This window comes from Indicator indicator, chromosome 4 (assembly GCF_027791375.1).
Source record: "Indicator indicator isolate 239-I01 chromosome 4, UM_Iind_1.1, whole genome shotgun sequence".
NCBI classification, from domain to species: Eukaryota; Metazoa; Chordata; class Aves; order Piciformes; family Indicatoridae; genus Indicator; species Indicator indicator.
In genome coordinates, this window is record NC_072013.1 from 34,575,366 (window position 1) to 34,590,718 (window position 15,353).

The 15,353-nt window shown below is 46.1% G+C and overlaps 1 protein-coding gene across 1 annotated transcript in view; it reads left to right on the forward strand.

The window, feature by feature from the left end:
• MDGA2 (MAM domain containing glycosylphosphatidylinositol anchor 2) overlaps positions 1 to 15,353 on the forward strand; it is a 225,200-nt gene that overhangs the window by 33,982 nt on the left and 175,865 nt on the right. The window contains exon 4 of the mRNA XM_054400689.1: positions 4,294 to 4,468. Within this exon, the coding sequence (XP_054256664.1) occupies positions 4,294 to 4,468 (175 nt within the window). The remainder of the gene's footprint in view (positions 1 to 4,293; positions 4,469 to 15,353) is intronic.

Consider the following 15,353-nt stretch of genomic DNA (forward strand, 5'->3'; position numbering starts at 1 on the left):
CACACCAAACAAGTTTCTCTTCCTGTTCAGATGGAACCTTCTGGGTTCCTGTTTGTGCCCATTACCCCTTGTCTTGTCAGTGAGCACCACTGAAAAGAGCCCAGCCTATCCTCAAGACCTCCCCATAAGCACTGATCAGATGCCCTGTCAGGCTGCTCTTCTCCAGACTAAAAAGCCCCAGGCCTCTCAGTCTTTCTTCCTCACAGAGATGCTCCAGGCTCCTCAGCATCTATTTAGCCTGGCCCTAGCCTCTCCCCAGTAATTCCCTGTCTGTCTTGAACCAGGGAGCCCGGAACTGCGTCCAGTGCTCCAGCTGTGCCCTCACTAGAGCAGAGCATTTGAAATACACATATCTGATAAAATCTTATTCTGCAGCAGTCAGAAGCTGTGTTCCCAAATTATCCAGCAGCACATGGAGATGGATGATTTCAAAAGCCTTGGAGCCAAGAGTTTAGAATAGAAGAGCAGACAGCTTGAGGCTGGTAAATATAGCAGTGCCAATTGTGGCTCTCTCACATGCAGACCCAACGCTATAGAGGTGCAGTTTGGCATCTTTGCTTCTTCCCAGAGCAGCAGAAATGTGTAAGGGTTCTGCAGGTCACTTGGCAAGAGGGCAAAGCTGGTCAAACACATGAATTTAATGAGACAGAAAGAGATGGAAATGGTTTTGATGTATTGTTTGTTGAAATTCCAGCCTCTAAAGCCCACACCTGCTCTGGTTTCAAGGGGAGAAGAAAATACTTAGGCTACAGCTGCTCATGAATTTTTCATTTTGGAGCCTTTTGTAGAAGATCCCTCCTGTCCAGAAGAAGTTCCTGATGAAAGGAAGGTTGACCTCTGCCAATCTTGTGCAAGTTAGTGGGACCTGGACCCCAGTTCTGCATCAAGACTGGGAATAGTGTAGCTCAAGTGTCTCTGTACTCTGGGCAAATAACCTCCAGCCAGGCAAGGCTGGATTTGTTCCAGGGGAAGTTTAGGTTGGATATCAGGAAAAAATTGTGCACTGAAAGAGTAGTCAGGCATTAGAGTAGGATGTCCAGGGAGGTGGTGGAGTCACCATCCCTGGAGATGTTCAAGAAATGTGAAAACATGGTATTTTGGGACATGGTTTAACGACCATGGTGTTGTTGGATTGATGGTTGGACTCAATGATCTTAGAAGTCTTTTCCAACTGAAACAATTCTATAAAGGCTATCTTGGTGCCCACCAGGGGCTGCCCAGCCCATGCATGGGACCTTTCTTCATGTGTGTGGGACAAAGCTGGAAGCACAACACATCCAGATCATGCTTAGCAGTTGTTTTAGTGGCAGGCGTGGTAGCACTGGGTTAACAAGTTGGACTTGATGGTTTTAATGGTTTCTTCCGACCAAAATGATTCTATGATAGCTTAGTCAACTGAGTCCTGCAGGCAAGGAATTTTGTCATCAAGTATGGGTGTTAGCCATAGGTGTAGCCACCTTGGCGCTGCTGTTGGATGTAGTGGGTTGTTACTAGCATTTTTATGGGTCTGGAATTAGAAAGTTCCCTTTTAAAAAAATCTTTGTTGCAGTTTCAAGTAACTTGATCATTTGACTGGGCTTTAATGCTGCTCAAAGAACACAGAATCACAGAATCAATAAGGTTGGAAAAGACCTCAAAGGATCATCAAGTCCAGCCTGTCACCCAAGACCTCATGACTACTAAACCATGGCACCAAGTGCCACGTCCAATCCCCTCTTGAACACCTCCAGGGATGGTGACTCCACCACCTCCCTGGGCAGCACATTCCAACATCTAACAACTCTCTCTGTGAAGAACTTTCTCCTCACCTCCAGCCTAAACCTCCCCTAGCACAGCTTGAGACTGTGTCCTCTTGTTCTGGTGCTGGTTGCCTGGGAGAAGAGACCAACCCCCTCCTGGCTACAACCTCCCTTCAGGTAGTTGTAGACAGCAATGAGGTCACCCCTGAGCCTCCTCTTCTCCAGTCTCCCAGCTCCCTCAGCCTCTCCTCATAGGGTTTGTGTTTGAGGCCTCTCCCCAGCCTCGTTGCTCTTTTCTGGGCATCTCAATGTCCTTCTTAAATTGAGGGGCCCAGAACTGGACACAGTACTCAAGGTGTGGCCTAACCAGTGCTGTGTACAGGGGTACAATGACCTCCCTGCTCCTGCTGGCCAAACTATGCCTGATGCAGGCCAGGATGCCATTGGCTCTCTTGGCCACCTGGGCACACTGCTGGCTCATGTTCAGCTGCTGTCAATCAGTACCCCCAGGTCCCTTTCCACCTGGCTGCTCTCCAGCCACTCTGACCCCAGCCTGTAGCTCTGCATGGGGTTGTTGTGGCCAAAGTGCAGCACCTGGCACTTGGACTTGTTGAATGCCATCATGTTGGACTCTGCCTATCTGTCCAGCCTGTCAAGGTCCCTCTGCAGAGCCCTTCTACCTTCTAACAGATCAACACCTGCTCCCAGCTTGGTGTCATCTGCAAATTTACTGATGATGGACTCAATCCCCTCATCCAGATCATCAATAAAGATATTGAACAGGATGGGGCCCAGCACTGATCCCTGGGGGACACCACTAGTGACAGGCTGCCAGCTGGATGTGGCACCATTCACCACCACTCTCTGGGCTCGGCCCTCCAGCCAGTTCCTAACCCAGCACAGAGTGCTGCTGTCCAAGCCACAAGCTGCCAGTTTGGCCAAGAGTTTGCTGTGGGGGACAGTGTCAAAGGCCTTGCTGAAGTCCAGGTAGACTACATCCACAGCCTGCCCCACACCCACCAGGCTGTCACCTGGTCATAGAAGGAGATCAGGTTGGTGAGGCAGGACCTGCCCCTCCTGAATCCATGTTGGCTGGGCCTGATTCCTTGGCCATACTGCAGGTGCTGTGTGATTGCCCCCAAGATGATCTGCTCCATAATCTTGCCTGGCACTGAGGTCAGGCTGACAGGTCTGTACTTTCCAGGATCCTCCATCCAGCTCTTCTTGTGGATGGACATCACACTGGCCAGTTTCCAGTTGTCTGGAATCTCTCCAGTGAGCCAGGACTGGTGGTAAATGATGGAGAGAGGCTTGATGAGCTCCTCTGCCAGCTCCCTCAGTACCCTAGGATGGATCCCATCCAGTCCCATGGACTTGTGAGTATCCAAGTGGCTCAGCAAGTCCCGAACTAATTCCTCATAGAATTCAGGGGTACTACACTGCTCCCTGACCCCATCAACCAGTTCAGGAGGCCAGTTATCCTGAAGCCCTCCTGCCTTACCGTTCAAAATTAAGGCAAAGAAGGTATTGAGATGATCCATCAGTTGTTTTGAAAATGTTTTCCAATGTGTCCTTGTCTTCTGTGAACATTATTTTAGCACAAGACAGACATGGACCTGTAAGAATGAGTCTGCAGGAGACCACAAAAATGGTCCAAGGGCTGGAGGACAGGCTGAGAGAGTTGGGGTTGTTGAGCCTGGAGAAGGCTCCAGGGAAACCTTCTGGTGGCCTTTCAGGACTTAAAGAAATCTGGGGACAGACTTTGTAGCTGGGCCTGTTGTGACAGGACAAGAGGTGACGGTTTGAATTAAAAGAGGGAGATTCAGACTGGAGAGAAGGGAGAAATTTTTGATGCTGAATATGGTGAGGCACTGTCCCAGGGTACCCAGGGAGGTGGTAGGTGCCTCATCCCTGGAACCATTCCAGGTCAGGTTGTTTGGGGCTCTGAGCAACCTGCTCTAGTTGCAGATGTCCCTGCCCACTGCAGTGGGATTGGACTAGATGACCTTTAAGGGTCCCTTCCAACCTAAACCATTTGATGATTCTATGATACAATGAAACCTCGCCATGTTCAGTGCACAAGTACACCTCACTCTGCTGAGGTCTTCATGTTCAGATGGGACTTTTCTGCAGCCATTCCACCTGTGTGTCACTGATGGTGGTCTGATTTGTTCTTTGTGTTTCTGCTAGTGACATGTCATTTCTTGTGGAGTGTTTCCATCAAAAGTAATCGACTATATGTAAGAGAAGGTGGAGTCACCATCCCTGGAGAGATGTGTGGATGTGGCACTTTGGACATGGTTTAATTAAAGGCCAGGATGGTGTTGGGTTGGTGGTTGGACTCGATGATCTCAGAGGTCTTTTCCAACCGAAACAATTCCTTGGCTATGATTCTAAGAGCAAGATTTACTCTTCTGGATGAAGTGCTATGAAAGGATAAGTTTTCTGGAGAAGTTCTGGCCACCACGGATGTTTTTCTCAGTTTTCTGAAGACGGCTGTACGCTCCTCCTTGTTAGTGACTTAAAGTAACAGTCTTTTTTGGTCCTTGCTCAGATCAGGTGGACCAAAACAGCAGGAAGTGCCTCTGACAGATTTCAAGATTCCAGTGTCTTCAATGAAACCTTGAGGATATCCAACATCCAGCGACACCAAGGAGGACGCTACTACTGCAAGGCTGAGAACGGTTTGGGTTCACCAGCCATCAAGTCTATACGAGTGGACGTCTACTGTGAGTAAACCACTTGAGAAGTTCTTGCTATGCCTTTTATTAGCTCCTTGCAGTTTTTGGTGTTACAATAATTGGCCAGCTCTTTGTGAAGTCTTATTTTAAACAGAATTTTAGGGCAGATTCTGTAGCTGTTGGGATGGTTTGTGGTCAGAAGTCCTGTAGCTGCTCGCGGTGAAGCATGGGGCATATGGAAACGTCTTTAAATAGTTTAAAGTCACAAGGTTTTGGTAAGAAGATGGATGCTATGTTGAGTTTTGGGCCCTTTATTCCAAGAAGGACATCGAGATGCTGGAATGTGTCCAGAGAAGGGCAACAAAATTGGGGAAGGAACTGGACAACAGGTCTGGTGAGGAGCAACTGAGGCAACTGGGTTTGTTCAGCCTGGAGAAAAGGAGGCTGAGGGGAGACCTTCTGGTTCTCTAAAGCTTATTGAAAGGAGGTTGGAACAGGGTGAGGGTTGGTCTCTCCTCCCATGAAACAAGCAGCCCCAAGTTGCATTAGGGGAGGTTTACTTTGGACATGAGGAACAATTTCTTCCCCCAAAGGGTTGTCAAGGCCTGGACCAAGCTACCCATGGCGGTGGTGGAGTTACCATCACTGGAGAGATTGAAATGCTGTGTAGATGTGGTGCTGAGGGATATGATTTAGTGGTGACCTGGCAGTGCTGGGTTAACAGTTCCACTTGATGATCTTAAAGGTTTCTTCGAACCAAGACGATTCTATGAATTTCTGTGTTTAATGAGGTAGAAGATACCACACCCAAATCTGCAAATTCTTTATGAACAATAATTGAATTAGCAAGTAATTGCTCATTAACTTGTTGGAGTCCAGTAAATGCCCAGGCAACCAGAATGACTGCACATAAGGACACCACGCAAAGCATTCTAGGTTTGTAGTGGGACTGGCTGGAGATTTGCAGTGAAAGATGAGCAGGATGCTCATTCCAGGCATCATTCAGGGCTTAGCAGGTGCTGGTCATGGTCTCAGTGATTTAGTCAGGCAGAGACAATTCTGTGAATCTATGATCTGACCAGGAAGGGTTGAGAAAGATTGTTTTGAAATGCTGATATTGCTTGAATTTCATTCATATTCCTTCTGGAATGTCTTTGTCCTTGTATCATATTTTGTTTTGCTATTAATATGTGTTCTTGGATTTGCTGCCTGGGATTATTATGGGTTTAATTTGGGTTCTTGTGTCTTTTGCTCTTTCTTAATATACTCAAATACAGCTGATGTCCTTCTGGGACATGACAAACTTCAGGTTCCAGCTGTGGTTAAATCCTAGGTGTTTACTCTTTTTCTGCAGGCTGGGTATTTCACTGGGTATTTTCATCTGTTAATGAACAAATATTTGCAGGCAGAGAGTAGTGCTGTGGTGCACTTAGGTGCCAGCAAAGACTGGATCTAGCTGTGAGAAAGGCTGGGGTTGGGGGAAAGCCTTTACCCAACAGTTTAGGTAACTGTCAAAACCAACATGTGGACAGCAGATGATATTCCACCAGATGACAGTCCCTTTTGAAAGCTAACCCTTAGCATTAGAGCAAGAAAGAAGTGGTTTTAATTATTGAGTAATGTAATTATTATTGAAAATCACTCATATCTTTAAAGAAAAAAGGAAAATGTTTGTAATTCTTTATATGGGAAAATATCAAGGCTCAGGCCTGGACTGGCCACCAGAGGAGTGCTAGAATCTCAATGAACCCCTCTGCCTGCCCAAAGGGAAGAAAAAGGGGAAAAAGGAGAGAGACTGATGGGATGGGAAAGAAACTCAGCCAGCTGGGATGAAAAGAATCCCATGGAATGGAGACACAGAGATGCAAAGCAAGAGCCAATCCAAGCCCTGATGTCAATGATGGCACCACTGATGCTAGGGGCATGCACTGGACAATCCCAGACTGGACGCAGGAGAATATGGGAGCCAGGTTCAGGAGCTGAAGTCTGGAACTGGGTTCAGGAACACAGGGATCAGGATGGAAGGCAGAAAGGACAGAGTCCTCCTAGAACAGCAGCCAGGAAAGAGGAGGCTTGAATCTGGGGACCCTCAGGTTGCTCTCCTTGCAATTCCTTGTTGGGTGGCTGAGAGTCACCTTTCCTGGCCACTTCTGCCTGGAGGTGCCACCTCTGCCCTCTGCCCCTCAAGGTGGGACACAACCTGTGGCAGTGCCCTTGGTGAGCAGAGTAGCAAGTCTTAGGCAGAGCCTTTGTGCATCCCACCCTTGGCAGGAACTCTCCACAACAGATTCTGCCTGCTAGAAGCAGCCCCTGGCTGTGCAAACCTGCCCTGATCTTCAGAATGAGCCTCACTGAGCAGAGACTGAGCTGGGAAGTCACAGCACTGAGCAGAATCAGTTCTGCTGTAGCTCAGACCTGGATGACAAAATCCACTTGCCAGCATCTTGAATTGCAAAGATAAAGAGAGAAAATGATATTAAAGCTGTGGTCCACATTAGCTTTGGATCCAGAGCACTTCCAAAGAGATGATTTAAGTCTTGGTTTCTAATTTACCATTTGAAGAGGCCCTGTATGCATATAGCTGGAAAATGAATGGTTGAACAAAATCCACAGAAACCCTTTGTTTCCTCATTCATCTCCATTATTGACTTGCTGGCTGCTTGGGCATTTTAATATCAACATTTGGATGGGAAATCTCACTCTCCAGTAATTTCCTGGGTTTCATTTTCCAGTTAGCTCTGGCATTCAACAGCTCTTGGAGCCACATTTGCAGCTACTGCAATAATTAATTATACAGATAAAAGTGGCAAACAAGCCAGAGTGTTGGGCTGTGGGAGAGAAGAGGAGGTGGATCCATTATCTTTATGGACCTTCTGCAGGCTGGAAAGTGTTTTTAGTCTTCTCTTTGTTGGAGGGAGGCTCCATCAGAATTTGCCAGATGCTTTGCATGGATCAACATGTGTTAGGTGGGACTAGATGACCTTAAAAGGTCCCTTCCAACACAGATCTATGATTCAATGATCCAAACAGTTCCAGGATTCTGTGAAATCTCAAAACATTAGGGGTCCAAAGGAAGGCACAAAGATTGAGAGGGCTGAAGAACCTCTCCTATGAGCACAGGCTGAGAGAATTGAGGCGGTTCAGCCTGCAGAAGAGAAGGCTCTAGAGAGATCTTACAGTGTCCTTCCAGTACTTGAAGAGGGCCTTCAGGAAAGCTGGAGAAGGACTTTTCTCAAGAGCGTTTGGTGATAGGACAAGGAACAATGTTTTGAAACTAGAGCAAGGTAGATTTAGGCTGGACTTTAGGAAGAAGCTCTATAAAGAGGGTGGTGAGACACTGGAACAGGTTACCTAGAGAAGTCATGGATGCCTCATCCCTGGAAGTGTTTAAGACCAGACTGGATGAGGCTTTGAGCAACCTGGTGGGAAGTGTCCCTGCCCAGGGCAGGGGGGTTGGAACTAGATGATCTCTAAGGTCCCTCCCAACTCAAGCCATTTTATGATTATCACTCTCCATGATCTCAGATGGCTTTGTCTAAATCTTATGACCAGGTCATCCTAGGTATTCAAAAGATGCTTGATATATCTTCTGCAAAGAAGATCTAACTAAAGCTCTTGTGTGGCTGCAGAGTGTTCACACCAACTTGCTTGTAAGCTCCTTAGCTGTGTTCCTTCCCCATGAACATACTTGTGAAGTGCCTGGGGTTTTGTTTAAATTCTTAGAGCAGAAAACAATGCTCTGTGCTCAAGCAGCTTATAATCAAGACTAAGAGCCAAACAGTTTTAAGAAATAAGTAAATCAGAATTACAGGGTATGTGAAAATCACAGGACTGAGGGCTGGAAGGGTCCAGTTTGTGCTCATTACTACTTTGTTGTGTTGCTGGACACCACTGATAAGAGTCTGGCCCCATCCTCATGCCCTCAACAGTTCTTTTGGCTCTTTCTGAGCATTGAGAAGATCTCCTCTCAGGCTGCTCTTCTCCAGGTTCAAAAGCCCCAAATAACTGAATTAAAAAAATGGTTGGGGGGTGTGGGGGGGGGAAAGATAAAAAGGGCAGATCAGTGTTGCAAAAGTCCTTATTTCATCTGCAGTGACTCTTGGATAGAGCAAAGAGACCAGCCCTGCTCCTGGACAGGCAAAAACCTTCCTTCAAACACATCACAACTCTTCTTCCTTTTCATTCTACAGCACAAGTCCTGTTAGGAGCACCTGAGAGAAGTGGAGTTGTTCAGCCTGGATAAAAAGGAGACTAAGGGGAGACCTTCTGGCTCTCTACAACAACCTGAAAGGAGATTAAAGGCAGGTGGGAGCTGGTCTCTTCTCCCAAGGAGTAAACAGTAAGACAGGAGGAAATGGCCTCAAGTTGTCCCAGGGGAGGTTTAGGCTGGACATGATGAACAATTTCTTCCCCGAAGGGGTTGTCAAGGCCTGTGGCCAGACCAGGCTGCCAAGGGCAGTGGTGGATTCCCCATCCCTGGAGGGGTTTCACAGATGTGGATATGTGGTGCTGAGGAATGTGGTTTAGTGGTGATCTTGCAGTGTTGTGTTTATGGTTGGATTTGACGGTCTTACAGCTCTCTTTCAACTGAAATGATTGTGTGATTCTTTTCTAATTTGTTTTATAAAGATCTCCTTTTTGCTTTCTGGAGGGATACAGCTGTGATAAATAGTAAGATAACTGGTAAGAATCTCTTCTGTAGAAGAAAACTTTCTGTTCTTGCTTCATGTCTCAAGAACCGAGTTTTTTTTCTTTCACACCTTTGTTTGAAGATGCTCTTCTCTTACATCTAATTAAAACCAATACACTGGGTCCTCATGACAGTATATTCTCTGGAGAGAGGTTTCCAGTCTTGCTGAGCCACCAGGAGAAGAAACTCTCTCTTATCCATCCAAGCTGAATTCATCCTAGACTTCAACTCTTTTTCTTCTTTCTCTGGAAGTATCTCTTTAAAGTACATCTCATCTTTCCTCTTTGAAGAAAAAGCTTTTGTACTTGACTCCTAGGAAGATTTTTGTTTGACCTATGGAGGACACTTTCTCGTTTTATAAGGCAGGAAACTTCTGGTAGAAATTAAGTATTTTTATTTAAAGAAGCAGAGCTCCTACAAGAAATCTTTTCTACTTCTTCCTGAAGGAGAACATACAAGAATTTGTAACAAATAAAAAGTAAAAACTTCTTCAACAATTTTTTTTTTCCCTCTTGCATCATGAATTGCTTCATTGTTTTGTTTGAGACCACATCTGGGGTACTGGGTCCAGTTCTGGGCTCCACAGTTCAAGAGAGACAGGGAACTGTTGGAGAGAGAGTGCAGTGGAGGCTACAAAGATGCTGAGGGGCCTGGAGCATCTCTGTGAGGAGGAAAGGCTGAGAGACCTGAGGATGTTGAGGCTGGAGAAGAGCAGCCTGAGAAGGGCATCTTCTCAATGCTCAGCAAGAACTAAAGGATGGGGATCAAGAGGATGAAGCCAGCCTCTTGTTAGTGGTGCCTAGTGACAGGACAAGGGGCAGTGGGCACAAACTGAAACCCTGGAGGTTCCATGAGAAAATGAGGAAAAACTTGTTTCCTGTGAGGGTGCTGGAGCTCTGGAGCAGGCTGCCCAGAGAGGTTGTGGAGTTTATTTACCTGGAGAGATTCCAAACTGGATATTGTGGTCCTGGGCAAGCTGCTGTGAGTAACCCTGCTTGAGCAGTAGTGTTGGATTAGAAGATCCCCTCTCAGGGTTCTCTTCTCCAGGCTCAACAGCCCCAGGTCTCTCAACCTTTTCTCCTCATAGAGATGCTTCAGGCCTCTCAGCATCATCTTAGCACCACCCTAGACTCTCTCCAATAGTTCCCTCTTTCAACTGAACTGGAGAACCCAGAACTGGATACAGTACTCCAGATGTTGCCTCTGGTCACACTCTTCTTCATGCACCCCTGGAGTGCATGAAGAAGCCTTTTTGGCTACAAGAGCATAGTGCTGACTCATGGTGACCTTCTTATCCACCAGCATTTGCAGAACTCATTAAAACAGATTTTTAAGCAGGTTAAATTGAAAAAGTAACTTAAACTCGTGGCTTTTGTTGGAAATGGGACCTAAAGATGTGCCCCTAGAACTAGTAACCTGGGCTTGCTTATGCAGAGCAATACATCTGATGATGAAGCTACAGTGTTGGGATCAGTTAAGGGAATTAGCTGGATTTGCCAGCTTCTCCTCACATGTCCTTCACAGCTTCCTCCAGTTCACCACAGCCCTAAGAATCTGGATTTAAACTTGTTGGGATGAGGAGGGAGGTGATGCTTTCTCTCAGAGTGCTATTTTTATCTGGATGAGATAATTGTCTGCTCTTCTTGAATGATAAGAAGGTTGCTCTTCCATTCCTTTTGCTTACACTGCTAGTATATGACCAAGTCATTCTGATACTGGGAAGGAATGAGTGTGAGGAAGTTTACATAGAAAAATAGTCAAAATTGGGTTCTTCCATTCTGCTTTTACTAAATCTACTTTTTACTAAATCTGCTTTTACTAGTTCAGGGAGGATTTATAGGAAGGGGCTATTGGGTATGGGCATTCAACACTGGCAGGAAAAGTGACTCCTGAAGATCGTGCTTTCTGATGAGTCTTAAAGTACCTCCTTAGATTATTGATGTGTTTCAATCTTCCAGCATCCCATGTGCTCCAGTTCCCATCAAACAAGAGTGTTAAATTGCATGGTGGGGGTTGGAAGGGACCTCTGGAGATGATCTAGTCCAACTGCCCTGCTAAAGCAGAGGCACCCACAGCAGCTTGCCCAGGATCACCATGTCTGGGTGGCTTTGGAAGCTCTCCAGAGATGGAGACTCCACAACCTCTCTGGGCAGCCTGCTCCAGGCCTCCAGCACCCTCACAGCAAACAAGTTTCTCCTCCTGTTCATATGAAACCTTCTGGGTTCCAGTTTGTTCCTGTTGCCCCTTGTCCTCTCACTGACCACTGAGAAGAGATTGACCACACATTCCCACACATTTCTAGTGCATAGTTTCTGCTTCTTCATAGAATCATAGAATGCATTGGGTTGGAAGAGACCTTTAAAGGTCATCTAGGTTCTATCATATGACATCATAATTCTAGGTTGTGTTGGTCCTCTGACCACAATTAAGATACAATTCAGGGATTGTAAATGTAGTTCAGCATCTGCATTATTGCTGCTGCTGCCTGTTTGGCATGTGTTTGCCTGGTGCTGGCTGCACCAAGTTGTGTTCTTACAGCAGTGACATTTTTAATTCCCATCTCTGGTATCTTCCAAAATTCAGTGATACATTATTTGATCTTCTAGGTAGATTTGGTTTTTCTTTTTTTTGGCCTTTCATTTATTAGAAGGCCAGTGACATGCTGAAATCTTTGTTCAAATGGTTGCATGAAAGAACAGAAACAATGCAAATTAAAACACACCTTTAAAAAAAGAAGGGGAGGGAGAGAAAAATTAATATAAAGTAGAAGTACTGGCATGGAAGGAAAGGAAATAAATTCACCTTTCATCATTATCTTTTTCTTTGCATGATACAATAAAAGAAGACACTTTGAAATGAGATATTATGCAGATGGAGAAAGCATCTAAAAGCTTTGCAGTGCTGATGATTCTCATCTTTCAACATGAGGGAAATACAAATTGAATTTGTGGGCTTCTGAGTGTTCCCTCTCTAAGCTCAAATGTGTGCATTGTGACATTGCAGCCTCTGGAGGGTGCTGGACACAAGGGAAGTTTCTGCTTATCTTCCTCATCTTCCACCTGCATGAGGAATAGTGTGCCCAGCAGGTCAAGGGAGGTTCTCCTCTGCCTCTACCCTGCCCTAGTGATGTCATATCTGGAGTGTGGTGTCCTGTTCTGGGCCCCCCAGATGAAAGGAGACAGGGAATTACTGGAGAGAGTCCAGTGGAGGCTCCAAAGATGCTGAGGGGCCTGGAGCATCTCTGTGAGGAGGAAAGGCTGAGAGACCTGGAGCCTGGAAAAGGACAAGGGAGCAATGGCTTGAAACTGGATCAGGATAGATTTAGGTTGGACCTAAGGAGGAAGTTCTTTCCAATGGGATTGGTAAAATACTGGAAGAGGTTGCCCAGGGATATGGTTGAGGCCCCATTCATGAAGACACTCAGTATCAGACTTGATGTGGCCCTGGGCAGCCTGATCTAGTTGGAGTTGTCCCTGCTCACTGCAGGGCCATTGGACAAGATGAATTTGAGGATTCCTTCCAACCCAATGCAATAGGGGATCTCTTGATGTTCAGCAAGAGCTAAAGGACCTGTGGGGAGAAAGAAGATGGGGTCAGATTCCTGTCAGTAGTGCCCAGTGACAGGACAAGGGGCAACTGGCACAAACTGGAACCTGGAAGGTTCCATCTGAATAGGAGGAGAAACTTCTTGTGGTGTGAGGGTGCTGGAGTCCTGGAACAAATGCTCAGACAGGTTGTCAACTCTCCTTCTCTGGAGAGATTCCAAACCTACCTGTCTGGGCAAGCTGCTGTGGGTGTCCCTGCTTTAGCAGAAGAGTTGGACTGGATGATCTCCAGAGGTCCCTTCCAACTCCCACCACTTACTGTGAAGTACATACTTTTAGTCTGTGGGAATTCAGGCCCAAAGCTTCAAAAACATCTCCAGCCTCCTCTCATCACTGACAAATTTATGCAAAATAACTTCATGAAAGAAACCTGGAGTGCAACATGTCAGCAACCTCTTGTAGCACGATTTCCATGTGTTGTTACTCTGAAATGTGTTTCAGGTGCAACCCAATCTATGGGGGACCACCTCACATTTTTTAGACATCCCTCCAGTGTCTGCATTCTTGGCAGCTCCATCCCAGCTCACCTTTTGCACCTCAACTCTGGATTTAAGAGCTGAATTTCTCCATTTCTCTTGTTTAAAGACAATTTTCAAGGCAGCTGCTATTTTTAAGACTTGGCAACCTGCTGATGGCCTGATCTGAAATGATGTTGGTTTGCCTAATAGCCTGGGATTTTTTTATGCAGTAGGTGTTGGGACTGCAGAGTCCCTAATAGCAGATTTTAGAGGTCTGATGGATTTTTAAATAGCCTTCCAGCATTATTGCAGGCTTTTCTCTAATCTGCATTTTTCCAGTAAAATAGGAACCTGGATACCTACTGATCTACAGCTTCCAGGGGATCTATTCATGCTCCTTCCCTCTTTTTCACTCTCCCTTGTTTTTTTGGCCTTCATCACCCCATCAAGCTCCATGCAAAAAGGAGGAAACGTGACCTGCAGTGCTTAATTGCTGTGCTGCAGCAGCTTTCTTTTGGCAGCACCAAGGGGGAGGAGGAGGGATGTAGGGGTATTACATCTGGAACCCTCCAACCGTGCAGTGCCTTATGGAAAACTGAAGCTGCAAGCTGCTGCATCTCCTGTTTCTTTGTGGACAGCCTGCACTGATAGTGGCCCCCATCAAAGTACCCTTAAATTGGTCTTTATGAAATCTCCTTTAAGCAGAACCACAGAATCATAGAACTGTTGAGGTTGGAAGACACTTTTGAGATCACCAAGTCCAACTGCTTGCCCAGAGCTCACAATCACACCACTGCTGCTAAACCATGTCCCTCAGCACCACAGCCATGCATCTTTTAAATACCTCCAGGGATGCTGACTCCATCACCTCCCTGGGCAGCCTGTTCCAGGGCTTGACAAACCTTTCAGTGGAGAAATTATTCCTAATATCCAACCTGAACCTCTCCTGGCATAACTTGAGGCTGTTTTCTCTTATCCTGTCACTTGTTGCACGTGAGAAGAGACCAACCCCCACCTGGCTCCAGCCTCCTTTCAGGGAGTTGTAGAGAGCAATGAGGTCTCCCCTCAGCCTCCTCCAGACTGAACAACCCCAGTTCCCTCATCTGCTCTTCACCAGACCTGTTCTCTAAACTCTTCACCAGCTTTATTGCCCTTCTCTGTAACTCTTCTGGCACCTCAATGACCTTCTTGGAATGAGGAGCCCAAAACTGAACCCATTATATGAGGCAGCCTCACCAATGACCAGTACAGGGGGAAAATTAATGTTGAGTGCTGCACTTGGGCCACAATAACTCCATTGACTGTCACAGGCTTAGGGAAGAGGCATTTCAGGTGTTGGAACAGGCTGTCCAGGTAATGCTGTCATGGTCCCTGGAGGTGTTCAAGAAACATGTGGACACTGAACTTCAGGACATGGTTTAATGGCCATGGTGGTGTTAGTTTGACACTTGGACTCAATAACCTTAGAGTTGTTTTCCAACTCCAACAATTCTATGATTCTATGATTGTTTAAAGAAGAATAAGGGCAGAGGGCAGCTGTGGGAATGCAAGTGTCCCTATCTATAGATGCCTGACTGGATTTTTTGGTGGGCAGGGGTGGATTTTCTGTCTTCCCAGATATTTTTCGGTTTCCGCATCCAAATATGTGGTTCACATTTCCTTTCCAGTTGTGGAAGCATCTGCATTGCTTACACTTAGTAAAAGTGTAGTTAAAGTTAGTTGTAATATAAGCCACCTGTGACATAGCCCTGATGCTATGAGTTGGGAATTTGGAGCAACCCATAACTTCTAATGAAATGGAAGAGCATGTATCATGTCAAAATTTAATGGGTCTCCTGTTTTATCTTGCTCCAGAGTGCTGGAGGCACTGCTCATAAATTAAACAGACCCTGATTAGTGGGAAAAAAAAAAAGGCCAAAAAAAAACCCCAACCCTGAAAGATTCCATAACCAGGATTTGAAACAGCTGATGTCTCTCCAGTGGCTTTTTGGAGCTTCTTGTTCAATGATACCATGTGACACCAGGCTGAAAAAAAAAATGGAAAAATGCCTCAGAAAGAGGTTAAAGGCAGATTGGAAAAGTGATGTGTGAAAAGTGTTTTGGTAAGGAGGTGCCAGGAGCCAATGGCCAGGCTGGATTGATGACCTGAAGCCACTGGGATGAGGTTCAGTAAGGCAAAG